At 43.1% G+C, this 16,508-nt stretch overlaps 1 protein-coding gene across 3 annotated transcripts in view; it reads left to right on the forward strand.

The window, feature by feature from the left end:
- tet3 (tet methylcytosine dioxygenase 3) overlaps positions 1-16,502 on the forward strand; it is a 35,653-nt gene extending 19,151 nt beyond the window's left edge. For all 3 annotated transcript variants that reach the window (XM_005747761.1, XM_005747759.2, XM_005747760.1), the window contains 8 exons: positions 2,668-2,758; positions 5,937-6,030; positions 7,364-7,572; positions 8,519-8,669; positions 8,862-8,951; positions 9,194-9,331; positions 9,452-9,806; positions 9,951-16,502. In XM_005747761.1, the coding sequence (XP_005747818.1) occupies positions 2,668-2,758; positions 5,937-6,030; positions 7,364-7,572; positions 8,519-8,669; positions 8,862-8,951; positions 9,194-9,331; positions 9,452-9,806; positions 9,951-11,749 (2,927 nt within the window). In that variant the 3' untranslated portion in view covers positions 11,750-16,502. The remainder of the gene's footprint in view (positions 1-2,667; positions 2,759-5,936; positions 6,031-7,363; positions 7,573-8,518; positions 8,670-8,861; positions 8,952-9,193; positions 9,332-9,451; positions 9,807-9,950) is intronic.
- The last annotated feature ends 6 nt before the right edge of the window (positions 16,503-16,508 follow it).

A 16,508-nucleotide genomic window follows, 5' to 3' on the forward strand; every position in this document is an offset into this window, starting at 1 on the left:
CAATAATCAGTCTTCTGAAAACATTACTTATTAATCTCTGACTAGAGATCAATTTGAGTCTTTGTCAATTTGAGCACATTTCGTTATCCTTGGAAATGTTTTATTCCTCCACTAAAATAATCAGCCTATTATGTGGCCATTGTAAGCATTTCACTTTGCTTATTGATGTAAACAGATTGACTTTTAGATTTTTTTCACCCCATTCCCACCCCAGTTCTTTCTGGTTTTCTGGTTGGTTGCAGCTAAGAAAGAATGTGCAAGTTGCCAGGGTGCGTGGTAGTGACCATCTAGACTGTGACAGTGAGGGCCAATAAAGGCAACATGCAGGAACAATAGCAGTGGTGGCAGAAGGACTCTTTTGTGTGGGTTTGGGTCTTGCAAGCAAGCAGAACAGAGCCTTTGTTAGACAGAATGGAGTTCAGTCCCATAGTTTGGGTAGCACCCTGTTTAGGGAAGCCTATTTATTTACAACCAAGTAGGTGGTCTTACAGTTGAAATGTTTCATTTAAAGACATTATATGCTGGAGATTTAATTTGTTAGACTACACTCACATTATTCTAATGCATAGTGTCTCAGTAAGTCATTAATTAATGACTCAGTAAATCTGAATATTGCTGCGTTAGCTAATGTGGATAATAGTTTATTAACTCGACACACAAACCAAATAACGAGAGACTGTGTTCTCAGGCAGGCTACTAAGAAATGACAACCTGTTTCTTGGAGTTACTGTGTACCAGTTGCCCACATTGATTTTATCTCCCAGTCAACACTTGTCACTGTATGATGGCAAAACTATACCATAAACAGATAGATGTTGTCACTGTGTCCACCTACAACAGCATTTCCAGTCAGTCTCTCTGACAAGGCAAAAAATCCTTTTTGTGATATAAGTATAATACAGAAAGCTTTTTTTACTGCAACATTTGATTGACAAGTTTGATTAAAAATCGATTGTGATCTAACAGCCACACAACAGCCACTCGATGTACACAGACTAGTTTTAGGACTCCCATTTTTCAAACAAATATAAATATGTTTATGTTATTTACGCATATGCATGTGTAATTTATGGAATCTTTTGTATTGCATGTACATTGTATTGCATGCATTGCACAGCCTTTTAAGCCTGTTGTGTGACTGACTCAGAAAGCAGTCACAGAAGTGTATCCAGGGGTCAGGTTGGCTGGTCGTACGAGTTGTTTTACAACCAAGACTAGACGTGGAGAAAACGGGTAAACTGACAGTTTGCTGGGTGTGGATTTGGGATGGATTAAGGCCTGGTCCATAAAATTGTGTTGCATCTGAGCACTAAAAGGAGTGCACAGCAGTGGGAAGAGCAGTGTCAATGACACACACTTGCTAACCATGTGGTGTTACTAGGGGTAAAGACCAACAAACAACAAGCCTTCATAATTATGTTACACATTTCCTTTTCTAAGCAGTATAGCATAACACTGCATAGGAATTTGTTGTTTTTAACACAGACAGGATACAGTATATACATATACACACATATTTTTTTTCTTTGCACATAAATGGACTATGACTACTCCATTTCCTGCCATGAACCACGCCCTGGAGCCTCCTTTCACCAGCAGCAGAATGTGACCTCATGTTGCCTCTGGACACAACCCCACACACATACAAACACAACACACACACAGAGTGGAAGACCGCATTTTAATCATCTGATAGTGTGGAGCGCATTAAGGGCATTTTTGGTAATGTTGGCATCCGCAGTTGTACTTTAGAAATGATACAAGAGCAAGAACAACACAATGTTAGTTTAACAACACACAGTTAGCTGATACAGCTGGGCAATGCGAAATTCCTCGAGGCCATCATACCATTAATCTGCACAGTATCTCATAGAAAATGTAACACTGAAGTCATAGGGTGTGGTTTAAAACCATAGGTTTTGTGCAGGGGAATGGTCAAATGCTCACACATACTCATGCACAACATCACCTCAGATGTACACAAAACACACACACTAACACTCCCTCTAAACATCCCTACATACTGAGTCACACACTACCTCAAAAAGCTTCTGCTTCACCATGTTTTGCTCCCCACACCACTCCCTGTGTGTGTGCGTTCATGTGTGTGAACGTGTGTTTGAACTGGATGTTGCAATGAGCTCTACTTTCACATGCTTCTCATAGAAGATCTGGCTTTACCTACAAAGAAAATATCTTTGAGTTTGGCCAGAAATACATCAAAGCACATCCGCTGTACCTTTGTCCTTTTACAAAACACTACAACATGTGAGAACATGCAAAGCCAAGCTGTACTTTTCAAGTCTTCTTTGTGTGCAATTTAAGTGACACTCAGATCCAAGAGTTTGTTCGTTAGGAATTGGGGCTTAGATGTAAACTTTTTGGTCAATGTGAAAGGCAAAAATTTTTTTAAAACCAAAGATTCAAATTCAAAAGAGAAACTGTTTTAAATAGGCTGGTGTTAGGGGACATTACCACCAAAGCTATAGATTTGAACAGCAGTGACTATATTACCCAATCTTGTTCTGATTCTGTGTTGAATTCATGCTGTAGTGGAATCACTGATACACTGTAAAAATCCAGTGTTTATTGTCAATTGCTGCTACAGTTTGTATTCGTTTTTCAGATAAAATGTTGTGTTCTTACTCTGTACTCTCCCCCCCTCAGAGCACAAAATTGAAAAAGATGAAGGGCCCTACTACAATCACTTGGGATCTGGACCTACTGTGGCCTCCATACGAACCCTGATGGAGACAAGGTATATTCTCTTCTCTTCTCTTCTCTTCTCTTCTCTTCTCTTCTCTTCTCTTCTCTTCTCTTCTCTTCTCTTCTCATGAGTCCTCCTCCTCCTCACATTTTGTCCTTAGGGAATCTGTGACCTAGAATCTAGTAGGAGGAACAGGAAATATCAGCATCATCAGCATATCACAGGCAGAGCAAAAAGCACAGAATTAGCAGCAGATGACAGCTGATAATGGGAAGAACACAGAAGGAAGAACAACTAATGACAAAATACAATAAAATATGGAGGAAAAAATGAACATTGAAGCAGTGAGGGGAGACAGAGAGATGGGTAACCTTATTTATGAATAATGTAGATGTAAAAATGAGTTTGGTTTGTGTGAAACTTAAAATTTCACAAGAAATGTCACAAATTAAAGATAAAAAAATGTGTTGTCACATGTGCATCTATATAAATAGATTGTAGATGTGTAGATGTGCATATAAATTAGGTAAATAACATTATTAAAGATCTTTTTTTCTAAATGCTTTTATTTTTAAAGGGCATTTTAGAGAGCAAAGTAACGTAATTTTAAATACTCTTATTCCCTTTATAAATGCAGGGAGGATGGGAAGGTAGAACACCTTTATGGGCCCATTATGCTCCACGTATTGGCAGTATTGCACACAAACAGCAAAGTATCCACACATACCATTTATACCAGTACTGAGGGTGCGAGTACTCGCTACAGTGTTCTCCTGAGCGATAGCGACACCCATACTAAACCTCTACGTCAGGTGTATGGGTAGAAGAAGTGAAAACTGGAAGCAAATGTAAAGTTTTTCCAGAAAGCGTCAGACTGTATAATCTCTGTAACTCTCCTGTACTGATAGATCAGTGAATTGGAGGTCAAAACGAACATGATCGTGCACTCGTGTCTTCAACTTGGGGAATATTGCAAAAGCTGACGAGTGCTTGACCAGCTGAAACCAAAATGACACTAAAGTGCAGCTTGTGCCAGAGGACTTGATGGCGCTTTTTGTCTTCGGTACCATTCGCAAGAGGCTGGGTGGACGCGCATAATGAGCCCATTAGAGGGAGGGGGAATCATGTGCAGCCAGACCGGCTACCTAACCACTGAAAAGAGAAGCTCAAATTGCAACACACGGAGGAAGTGTGACTTCCTTTTCTGATAGAAACACCATTACTCCACTTGATCTTTACACCACAAATAATTGCTTGCTCCTGTAATCTCATGTATAGAACCCTTAATAAGCAAACTGCAGCTGCAGCCTCAGTAATGAAATTGCTGTTGGGTTATCTTGCAGAAGCATGCCACGAAACAACTCTTTTCAAGGTTGAATTAACGAATACCTTTCTCTGCAGAATGTAAACACACTTTAACCTTTTTTTTTTTTTTACCAGATCTTTCACTTGTGTTAAGCTTCATTTTCACAATGCTGAATGCTGTAGTAGTTGCTATTCATTGAGAGGCTGGATTTCTGTAAGGCCAATGAGTCATTAGCTCCCAGAGAGTGCAGCTTGAGTAAGTGAGGGGAGGGAGTGTTCAACCAGAGTCCACTTTTTGCTATTTGAGAGATGACGCAAGATGTTAAGCCCCTATAGTCCCTGGCTGACCTTTGACCTACCCCTCACCCTAGCCAGCCACCCCTGTGGTGACAGAGTCTAATCCCCTCCCACTTTCTCAGCCACCTCAGGGTGATTCCTATTCAGGAGGTGCACGGCGTATTCACTGCCATGCCAAATCTGCTCAAGGCTGAGGTTTTCACAATGGCAGGTATCTGGCTGACAGGAGACCTGATATGATCTGTGAACAAACATCTGACAAGGCCCAGTGACATACCCGCGCCCCGGTGCAACCTCTGACCCCCCTCTCCTCCTGTGCAACTACAAACAGACCTGCAGAAATACACACCACGCACCATTAGGACACAAAAACAAACAGAAATGTTTGTGTACAATTGCTAATGCATTCAAGCTACTATCAGCACAGAAATATGTCCAAGAGAAGTCCTTTTGGCCCGAGTTGTTTTGGAAGCTAAGGGATCAGATTTACTCTGCCATACTTGTGTGAATCTCAGCAGAGGACTGTGAACATGCACTCCTAATCAAGTTGACTTGTTTTTGTCAGGATTGACATATAATGCTACTCCCTCAGACTACTTAGAGGTGGAGAAAAATGAGAAAGGCAAAACGAACATTTGGAATAAAGACTAAGAACCACTGCTGATGAGGTCACTTGTGGCAATAAGAAACCTTTGATTAATATCCCTCAGTGGAAATCTGAAATCTCCTGTTACTGATCAGGTGCTGCTGGAACTGCTACTGAGTAGCCGTTCATTGTCCATAGTTATTGTGTTTTGGTACCAATAGCATTTGGCCAGCATATTTTTCTGCTCTCTTAATCAGTAATGTCACACTTTTCCATGGTTTTTGAACACATGGACAAACTGGAAAGTTTTCCCAGTTTTACAACATTTTTTGAAACACAGTACCTTTAGAAACTGTACCTGCACCTAACTACATGTGTGTAGTCTTTTGGAGGGTTTGAGTATAGCTCTTAAAGGTGACCTTCCTTGGTTGCTGTTACAGTCAGTTCTGTAAAATTCAAAGAATAAGGTCAGAATATGCAGTTTCTTTTTGAAGGTTCAGGCTTTCACGCTTCTGTGAATGCTCCTTTTCACACCATTTTTCTACTTTTGGATCTGTGTGATGTCAGTGAGAGTGGATATCCTGAATATAACCATCTCACAGGTACAGAGAACTGGCTGCATGAACGCCACACCTACCTGAGATTTAGGCCTTCTGTTTGTGAGACGGTAGCTATTCAGAATAAAGCTGGCTTAAAGGAAGCTGAACACTTTGTTCTACAAAGTGAATGAATTTAGGGGTATTCATCAAGTCTGACTTGAGATAAACAAGGAACATTTTGAAATGTGCAAAGCTTCATGTAACTTTTCTAGTTACATGGAGCTGGAAATGAGCATAACAAGTCCCCTGCAGCAAAACATGAAGGTTCAGTATTTAAATGCCCCAGTTCCTTGTGGTTGGTTTGGTTTCTCTACGGAGAGAAAACATAGAAATGACTGCAGTGTGTTTTTATATGTAGGACATTGAGAGTGTCAGGTTTTTGTGTCACAACACTAAAGTCAGACATGCAGTAAAACAGTGAATTGCTTCTCTCTGTATGCAGGTTTGGAGAGAAGGGGGAAGCCATCCGGATTGAGAAGGTGGTTTACACAGGCAAAGAGGGAAAGAGTTCCCACGGATGTCCTATTGCTAAGTGGGTAAGTAGCATCACAGCACATCCAAAATGCGTTTTTGAAAGATGCTGGATAACGTCCAACACACATGCCTACAACAGACAGTGAGCAATAGTGTTGAGAGACATGTCCCTACACTGTATATAAAGGAGGGACATGTCTTAGCTTTTGGGTCTGAAAAGTGAAACCAGTGCTAAGTGCCTTTCTAACAGCCAGGGGAGTAATATCTTGAGCTGAAGTCTATAAGAAGTTTACTGCTCGTTTGATTCATGCATCAGTAAAAATTATGTTCATTTTATAAATGAATGTTCCACTAAAGAGCCTGTTATACCCTCCGACTGGTATGTGGTGAACAGCACCAGTCAAAAAGAGTTGACGCCCTAGCTGCTGTTGTGCACCTCTTGTTACATGGTGCTACAGCTGCAATCAGGTTGAAGACACGCATGTACAATCGTGTCATTTTTACCTTTGTTTTAATGATGAATACAGAAGCTCAGCGGTACATAGATTATACCGTGGGATATGCTGCAGCAGTTTGAAAAGATGAGGCTTTGCTTCCAGTTTTGCCTTCGTCTTCTCCTGTATCAGCGCTGATGTGGAGCGACGCCTATTGTTCAGGAGAATACTGCAGCAGGTACCTGTGACGCTTTCCGATGGTATCTCCAGGAGTGCACAAAGCGACCAATGGGCTTTGACCAACCAAGGCCCTAAGAGTAAAGAGAGGCTGACCGGGTGCTAACATTTGTGTCAGTTCAAGTGAAAGATAAAAAAGTGAGAGTGGGAGTTTTTTTCAGTGTTTATCCCACCTGCCAACACTGACAGCCTGTCAACAAGCAATTTATGTGACGTGTGAGTGTGTGTGCATGTTTGTATAGTGAGGGGTCCTGGGGAGACACACAGGCGAGTTGCCATCCACAGTGAGCAAATCAGTAGGAGGTCTCACTCTGTGACAACTGCCTGGCCTCCTCTCCTGTGTCACCCCTGACACATCCTGCTAATGACTTTATGGATTCAAAACAACCACCCTGCTGAGGGAGGGTGACTGTTTGGGTGTGTTTTAAGACAGAAAGATTAGGAAGCTAGGGGAGCTGACTTAAAGAACTGGTATTCAGTCACAGAAGTGGGTCAGACTTTAGTTCAAGGAGTAAATATCCTTCTTAAATAAAATGTAACCCTCAACTATGTCTGGTTTGTCACTATATCAAAATGTATGGGTGTGCTGGACATCTGCTGGCCAAATGCAGGAACTACAAGGAGCTCTTGGAACATCCTATCAACTGACTGAAATTGTATTTGGCTTTATTAGCATTGGATTTTTGTGTGCGAGTAAAAGCTCACAAGCTTTGTTTCCTGTCAGGTGATCCGTAGAGGCAACGAGAAAGAGAAGCTGCTGTGTCTGGTGAGGCAACGTGCAGGCCATCGCTGTGACAATGCTGTCATCATCGTCGTCATTATAGCCTGGGAAGGTGTACCGAGGGCCCTGGCTGACCAACTGTACAGAGAGGTCACAGACACGCTCACCAAACATGGCAACCCCACCAGCCGACGCTGTGGCCTCAATGAGGAGTGAGTAGGGGATGGCTAGTTTTTCATTCTGGATGTCTGTCAGCAAATGGATGGACTTTTGAATATATTGATTTTTGAAGCAGATGGTGTTTAAACTCTGGGTATCTTTTTCACACATGCCACACATGGTTGTCCTGAACATTTATAAACATCCTTAGACAGAAGTGCGTGTGACAACAGTAATGTCTGACTCAGTCCGGTTAGACATTAGCCTGTCTTAAACCTGCCGACTCTCTAGTACAAAGGCAGAGTGGTGTTTCACCCATGTGTGAAAGCACAGGTTATTGTTCATCACATTCACTGCTAGTCAGTCATGTGTCCAGCCTCTTTGCATGTTCAGAATGCTTCCTCACTTTAACAACACTATTGTTGTATTTATATTTCCAGTAGTGGGAATAAGTCAGAAGCAGTGGAGAAGTGTGGAAAATATCCTGACCGGATCAAATTTGTCCAAAGTTCATATTCATGACATAAAAGTGAATTTTAAGACAAGAATTACGACAAAAATGAAATGTGTACATTTTGTTCTCTGTTACACTGTTCACCTAGTACCCAGCCCTTCAGCTAACCATGAGTAAATGTTAACACACCCCCGTGTCTGGTGGCTTAGATATGTGAACCACTCACCATCTGGGATGGAGAAATAAGTCTTGCTTCTATCTTCTGTGTAGGCACTGAAGCTGCCTTTGTGTTTCCCTCCAATATGTGTGTAACATACAGTAACTTTGACATATAAAGCAATTTTAATAAAACCGGACATTATTAAAATGTGTGGCTTAAGTCTAAGATGATCTGCTGTAACACCATTCAACATTGATTGCTTCAAATGAAACCAACTGTCTCGCTAACACTCTCAATTACAGTGGTGCACACGAGGTAGTAAAACATGCCAGACTGCACGTCTTCTATGAATGAAGCTCAGTGTGCTCTCTGTCTCCCCCTACAGCCGTACTTGTGCCTGTCAAGGCAAGGATCCTGAAACTTGTGGTGCTTCCTTCTCTTTTGGTTGCTCATGGAGTATGTACTTTAACGGCTGCAAGTACGCACGAAGCAAAATGCCGCGAAAGTTCAGGTTACAGGGAGAACACCCTGAAGAGGTACTCATCACGCGAAAGCTGCCTTTTTACAAGCATTGTATGAGTACATATGTATGCAAATGAGAAGATTAATATTATTTTTTTTATTTTAAAATTCTTTTCTCTTCTTGTTCTTTTCAGAATAGTATCTGTAAATTTTAAGATACCACTTTATAGTTTTGTCTGACCTGTGATTCATGTTTTCATCATCAGGAGGAAAAACTCAGGGATAACTTCCAGCATCTGGCAACTGAGGTGGCTCCTGTGTACAAGCAACTAGCACCACAAGCCTACAGTAACCAGGTGTGTTGTACAGGCACATGTCTATTAGCAAACCAACATAGGAAAGAAGATCTCAGCAGGAGATGTTTCTAAAGACGCAAAACCAACTCGCACGCATTAAACCTTATGATTTAGTACACCTGTGAGGACTTGGCTTTGAGAAAGGAAGCAATCTTAAGTGTTGTGTTTCTGTGTATTTTAAGAATGCAGAAATGAGTCCCTTCCTATAGCTGGTTTAATGCTATCTCTGTCCTTTACTTCAGTGCCAGACAGAGTCCAAAGCTCCTGAATGCAGGCTGGGCTTGAAGGAAGGCCGTCCATTCTCTGGAATCACTGCTTGCATGGACTTTTGTGCTCACGCTCATAAGGACCAGCACAACCTGTACAATGGATGCACAGTGGTAAGATCATTAAACCTTTCTCTTTTTTGCACTGAATAATGGCTACATTGTTAATGAGCTGAAAATGCTACATAAAAAGTGCGGCTGTTTTATCACACACTCTGTGCCACGCTCTGCCAGGTGTGTACTTTGACAAAGGAGGACAACCGAACAGTGGGAGAAGTCCCAGAGGACGAGCAGCTCCACGTGTTGCCTCTTTACACGTTATCCCCGACAGATGAGTTTGGCAGCGAGGAGGCCCAGAACCGCAAGATGGAGACAGGAGCTATCCAGGTGCTTAACGCTTTCCGCCGTGAGGTGCGCAAGTTGCCCGAACCTGCCAAGTCATGCCGACAGCGCCGACTAGAGGCAAAGAAGGCTGCCTCAGAGAAGAAGAAAAATAAACTCATCCAGCAAGCAGGAGAGACGCCGGAGAAGACGGGGATCAAAGCCGAGGTCTGCATTAGCAGTTTCCCTCAACCCCAAGGCAATAAAGGTTAGTTTCTGTTTTAGATCTAAGTAACTTAAAATGTCCTTTGTGTTTACCTGTTATCACCAGATTGTAAAAGCTGAAATACTTTAAGATTTTGACTTGTTTGTAACCCATTTTCCTTACTTTTCTTTTGTGTCAAACAAACAGCAATTATAAAACAAGAGGTGAAGCCCAACATCAAAAAGGAACCCTTAAACGGATCGATAGATGGATATTCTGTGCAAGCAGTAGACCCAGTAAATCCCATGTATACAAACCCCGTCTTCTATGCAAGGGGAGGCCTCCCCACAACTGGCCAGCCCTCTGCACCTGATACAGTAAATGGTTTCCACACCAGTTTGCCCCCAATGGATTATGCCTACTACAGGTGCTCACCCAATACACTTTTCCCCCCTGTACTGAGGACCTATGAGGGTCGAAATGGCTCTTCGCCCAGAGCTGGCTGTAAAGCTGTCCAGGTAGATCAGAAGCCTGACATTCAAAACTTTCAGTCCAGGGTGGCTCTTTCCTGCTCCAGCCAAGCAGAGCAAACCAACCAACCAAATCACACGACTTACACCCAGGCCCCAGTTTATAGCCAATCCCGTCCTTCCTCTGCCTCCTCTGAGTCCTCCAACAGAGGCACGCCGGTCATCAAACAGGAGCCTATGGATGTGCCAGTCTACGAAGGCACGCTTCCGAACCAGGTTGGAGCCAACACATCAAGAAGCCCCTCGCAACCTGTGACCTGGCCTGGGCACAAGCTTAATGGAAGTTTTATTCCCACCACTTGGGATGCCCATCAGAAGCATAAACAAAGTTCCGAGGCCTCATCGGAGAAACAGCAGCAGTTTCACCAGCATCTCCAGCAGCGGCAGGCCTCTCCTTACCCGCAGCAGTGGTCATCCTTCCTTGGCTTAAACACTATGAGGGCTTCCCCTGCCCCATCACCGTCACTCCAGGTACCTCCCTCTCCATGTCCATCCCCTCAGCTAGGCACAGTGGTCCAAGGTAACATACATCAATCTTCCCCACGCCCTGGCACTCCACGCCCAAGCACCCCTCACCCAGTAACCCCACAGCCCGGTGTCTCTCACGCAGGCCCACTTACACCACGGCCAAGTACCCCACATCCAGGCACCCCCAGGCACTGGGCGAGCCCCGTTGCTAGCCCACAGCCGCAAACATGGGGCATGGGGCCTTATAGCCCTGGTATGAAGCACAGCAATCCTGCAGGGGCCTATCCCGACAAGATCTGGTCCAAGACTGGAGAAAGTCGGTGTTCCACTCCGGTTGGGCCCCAGGAAAAGGCCTGGAAGTCTTTTGGAGGTTCTGTGGCAAGTAACACCCCTTCCCCTGCTCCAGAGGGTCGCCTCTTCCCCGATGCCCTGCAGCAATCAGATCAGGCCTGCTACACGCCCAGCCGAGCAGAGAGCGACGTCGAGAGCACCAAGAATTGCGAAGAGGACGGGGATGAGGTCTGGTCTGATAGTGAGCACAACTTCCTGGACCCTTACATAGGCGGGGTAGCAGTGGCACCAGCCCACGGCTCCATCCTAATCGAATGTGCTCGTCGGGAACTACATGCTACCACTCCACTCAAAAAGCCTGACCGCTCCCACCCCTCCCGCATCTCCCTGGTCTTCTACCAGCACAAGAACCTCAACCAGCCCATGCATGGCCTGGCTCTTTGGGAGGCCAAAATGAAGCTGCTGGCAGAGCGAGCACTGCAGAGGCAGCAGGAAGCAGCTCTCCTTGGCCTCTCCCAGGAGGATATCAAGACACTCGGGAAGAAACGCAAGTGGGGCGCTACGGCGGCAGGCGCTAGTCCAGGACCTGGACAATCTAAAGACAAGAAGGAGGGGCCGGTGACGCGGTTATCCCCCTCGTTCTACACCACCTCTACGGTTACTGTGTCTCCCTATGCCTCCACCGTCGTCACGGGGCCCTACAGCCACTTTGTGTGAGGACACATAGACACAGAGTGACTGATAGCTACAGAGTGGTGCAGTGGAGGGCTGGAGAGAGAGCACTGAGCAGAATCAATGTCTCTCAGCCGTCCCGCAGTCTGGCATCCCTCCATCCTGCCTCCCTCTACAGTCCACTTGGAGGAGGGGGACATTTTTATTGTTTTTTACCTCATGTCAGGCAGTGGTTTGGGCTTCAGACACACTGCCTGTGGTGCTCTTCCTCTCTTTTCCCCGGAGAGGAACTCCATTGCTTTTTCTTGTTTATAGAATTTTAATGATTCTAATTATTGCTATTATTATCAATATTATTATGATTGTTACTGTCAATGTTGTTATTACAGGTATTATTATGATGAAGACTTGTTTTTTTTTAATTATTGCTCTTTTCATTAATGTTATTATTAATAAGGTGACCTGTTTTGTTTTGTTTTTATATTTTTGTTAAATCAATCAGTCTGAGTTTGACAGACTTGGACACTTGCTTTTTCCATGTTTGGAAAACATGCACCCTTCCCCCCCACTTGACTTTGTTCTTATCAATCTTAAAGCTGTACTTAGATTAAGGAGGAGCCATTATCTCCCTGATACGGCAGAAAAATCAACAATATAGTCACCACAATCATTTCTTTTAGTTTATAAAGCCATTTCTGGGCCTTTTTAAAGAATAATCACAATAATCACCATTATGAAGATCCTGATCAAAAGCTTTGATTTTTAATGAATCAGTACCAGCATCACCACTGTCAAATACGCCACTGACAGTATGTTTTTTCATTATAGCAAACAACCATCTACACAAATATTACAAAAGATAAGAGTAAGGAGGGAAATCACCAAAGCCCTTTTGCTCCAGGCACCTAGAAAAAGCGCAGCGATTGGTTTCAAGTGTCATGCTGAAGGAAGAAAATGGTCCCCGGGCTCAGAATAACTCTTAACCATTACTGCGAGAAACCTTTGCAGCTTGCCTTGTCGTGATGATGAGATGATGCGCTCCTCCTACTCTCCCTTCTAGCTTCTGACTGGTGCTCAGCTTCCTGCTCTGATCGATTTCCATTCCGCTACTCTTCATGGCACTCGATGCTGTATTTAGGTGCTCTAACTCAAATTTGGCTCAAGTAGTATTTGCAACTAAAAAGTTTGTGTTGGTGGGATACCAGAACACTGGGATTTACTGCTTTTAACACAAAGGTGCAGAACTTGTGTCGTGCTAGGGAAAGGTCCTAACGAGTTATCTCACAGAAGCTTTCCTGTGCTCTGTGCGGAGAACTGAAGTTCTCACACCCGGTGCTCCACAGAGGCCAAAACAAGCGATACTACTTGTGTAAGCCATTTAACCCAGATCTGCTATTCCCACAGGTGGCACTCTTTTATCTTCCTATAACATTCAAGTAGGAGTGAGCACTTCCCAGTGTAAACTCTAGAGGGCAGCGTCGACTGCTGTTTCAAAGTGGTGTGTACAAACAAACCTATAAGCACTTGGGATTCATTTAGATGGCAGCCTTGTCTCATTGTTGCTTTAACCATCCATGGCCACTAGAGGGGGCTATCCACCCTGCTCGCTGACCATAGATTGGACTTGATAAAACAGCTGAAGGCAAAGCTGACATTAAAAATGTGCCACAGATGTGAACCGGAAACCCATCGTGGGTTAGAGCAGCAGGAAACAGTGTTGGGACAGCAGTGCTTTTGGTGCTCACACACACACTCTGGTGCTCTCCTATTACACTTGATTTACTGTGAAGGGCCCACTCCTTTCTCTGCATGGTGCTGTCATCTTTGAGCAGAGTGAGGCGTGTCCTTCTGCAGGCACCTTGTCACCGCAGAGCCAGCCAATCAAAATGGCCACCGTGTGGTTCAGCTCCACATTGGGCTCAAAAACTGGTTTCCTTTAGAGGAGTTATTATTTTATTTTATTTTTTGCAGTTTGTTGTGGCATGTAGTGATTTTTGTCTCAAACGAAAAGAAAAGTACACTGTACAGGGCAGAGAAAGCACAGTCATTCACTGCATTTCTTGGTAACCCATTTAGCAGTGCTTTTCACAGAGAAAATAGTACTGAGAGATAAAAGGGAAACCGTAGAAAATTTCTGTAGCTTCCAGGGTTTGGCGCCGAACGTGAGCGCAACAGATCGATGAATCTCTCACTTTGCGTGCGTGTGTGTCTGAAAAGAGCCAAAGAGAGAGACTATTTGATAGCCTGGTGAGAGTCCTGTAAATCGCTCGTTTTTATTTTCCTTTGTGGTCACATGGTTCACCTGCAACATGTGTCAGAAATGAAAATGAGAGACTGCTGATGCAAGCCGACTCCCAGCTGCTGGGCGGTCGTTTGGGCCAAGGCCCTGGTCATCTGTGAAAGACCCTGTTACCTCTCCCGATTTTCTCCAGCTCTCTACCTCACGCTGTAGAGACACTGGTCACAATCACGACTTGCTACTGAGGGCAGAGAATCATGCATGTCCCTTTGTGTGCTCTAGATCTCCACACTCATTTTAACCTGCTTCTTTTTTTTTTTTACTCTTATTTATTACTACATGGTGATAATGATAATGATTGTCTTTGATGTTATTGTTTTTTTTCATCATTTTTTATATAGCTAATACAAATTGTACATAAAGAAGAAAAGATTTATAAAAGCACTTTTAATCTTGATTTTAATGACACAGAAAGAGCCGATTATTGACAACTTGAAGCTTCTTTTTTTTAAAATTTCCTCAAGAGAGAGATAAAAAATGTAAATATCAAACTATTTAGGTAAGATTATTTAACTTGTGAGGAAAGTAACAAAACCACGAATGACATGGGGGTATTTTTGAAGTCTCTGACAGCCCTGAACATCAGTAAACAACACTTGGCCCCAATGTGTTGTGTGCAAATCTGTGCTTAGTCACTCTGCTGTTTTTGCTTTCCTAATACTGTACCCCCTGTCGGCATGCGACTGACAGAGCCCCAGAAATTTCTGAAAACGATTTAGTCAGCCCAATTCTGTAACATGAAACCACACTCAGCTGACTCACTGGCAACAGTAAAGCGAAAATAAGAGATCCCCCGTGTTGCAGTTGTGCTAATGTATGAATTTAGAGTTTTAGCTTGACAGCTTTCAGTTGTTGTTATTTTCAATTTTGTTGACATTCTCAAACTCTGTGACAGATTCATGACAGCATCGTATTTAAAAAAAAAACCCCAAACAAATGCCAAAATCTGAATAATGTGATTCCCACATTCCCACGAGCGTGATAAGAGTTACCTCTTGGCTAGTTTACTAGCTTGACTTAAGCAGCTGATTAGCTTAGCTTAGCATATTGGCTGAAAACATGGGGAAACAGCTAGCCTAACTAAAATCAAACTGCCGGCACTTTAAACCTCTTTAACACACGTTAAGTAAGGTTTGTCAACACCATTGTCACATTGGTTTTACAGGGGGTTACATCCCAGGCTAACAAGACCACCAGCAGATATTTCATAAAAAATAAAAAAGAATCACTGCTTCCAGCCTGGAAACAGTCTGGTACAAAGTCCTCTGAAAAGAAAAAAAAAAAACAAAAAAGAAACAGAAAACAGAGTGAGCTTTAAAGCTGCTGGCGGGCAGATTTTGTTACCTATGTTGCTTCCTGTGTGCCCGGTCTTTATGCTGATCTCAGCTGTCTGATAGCTGCGGCTTCATATTTATCATACAGACGTTAGAACAGTACAGAGTTTTTCTTCTGAGTGTCAACAGGAGAGAGAATGGGAAGTTTTTCAATGATGAACTATTATTTACTATCAAACACCCCCCCCTATAACTATACTGACTGCCACGGAGCCAGTCTGAGGTGAAACATTGGGCGACGCTTTAATGAGTTACTGCCCAGCAGTCTTTGTCAGTTGTGTTACCACCGCCCTGCTTGCTTAGATGTGTCATCATTATTATTCGCTTCAGCTTTTGTAATAACCAAGTATGCACGTGGCAGAAAAATCACAGCTCCACCGCGGAAGACTGCAGATCTTTCATTTGCCATGATAATTAGGTGACCCACGCCATGTCTAACAGTAGTTTGATAGTGCAGTAACAAGACCCATTTTACTTATTGAGCTTAAGACTTGCCCATATATTAGTCACACACACACACACACACACACACACACAACACAAACAATTACCGAAACAACAAAAGGGTGCTGAGGATATGGTGCATATGATATCTTGGTGACTTTGTACATTTCTAAATGCTTCATAACTTTGGTGGATGGTTCTCATGAGAGGCACCACCTCCCAAGCGGACAAGTACTGAGATCCTGGGGGGTGAGTCGGTTCAGTCGGTGCTATGATGCTATACCTTAAAAATTCACTGTGTTAAAAAAAATACAAAAAAGGAAAAAAAAGCGAGGGATAAATAATTACCACAAATATTTTTCTGAGCTCTTCGAATGTCAAGAGAACTATACTTTTGATTAAAGCAGTTTCACAGGAAGGGAAGCTGCCCTGGTGCTGACTTTATGAAAAGTCTTTTGTTACAACGCTACAAATTTACATCTCTTTTTGAGGGCAGGTGGTGCACTCAAACTGTTGATTACATTCTCTATTAATCTTCATTCCATACTGTACTTGAATTCATTTAAAATAGGACGAGATATAGAATCATATTATATGAAGACTGTTAGCTGGGTTTTACATTTGGTACTGTGCAAGTACCAGAGGCTATTCAAAAGATCTTTTGAGTATGTTGTACATGTTCATGTTAACTGAATGCTAAGATATTTGAACGACACAAAAAAAAAAA

Source organism: Pundamilia nyererei, unplaced genomic scaffold, assembly GCF_000239375.1.
Source record: "Pundamilia nyererei isolate P.nyererei 1_Seehausen unplaced genomic scaffold, PunNye1.0 scaffold00203, whole genome shotgun sequence".
NCBI lineage: Eukaryota > Metazoa > Chordata > Actinopteri > Cichliformes > Cichlidae > Pundamilia > Pundamilia nyererei.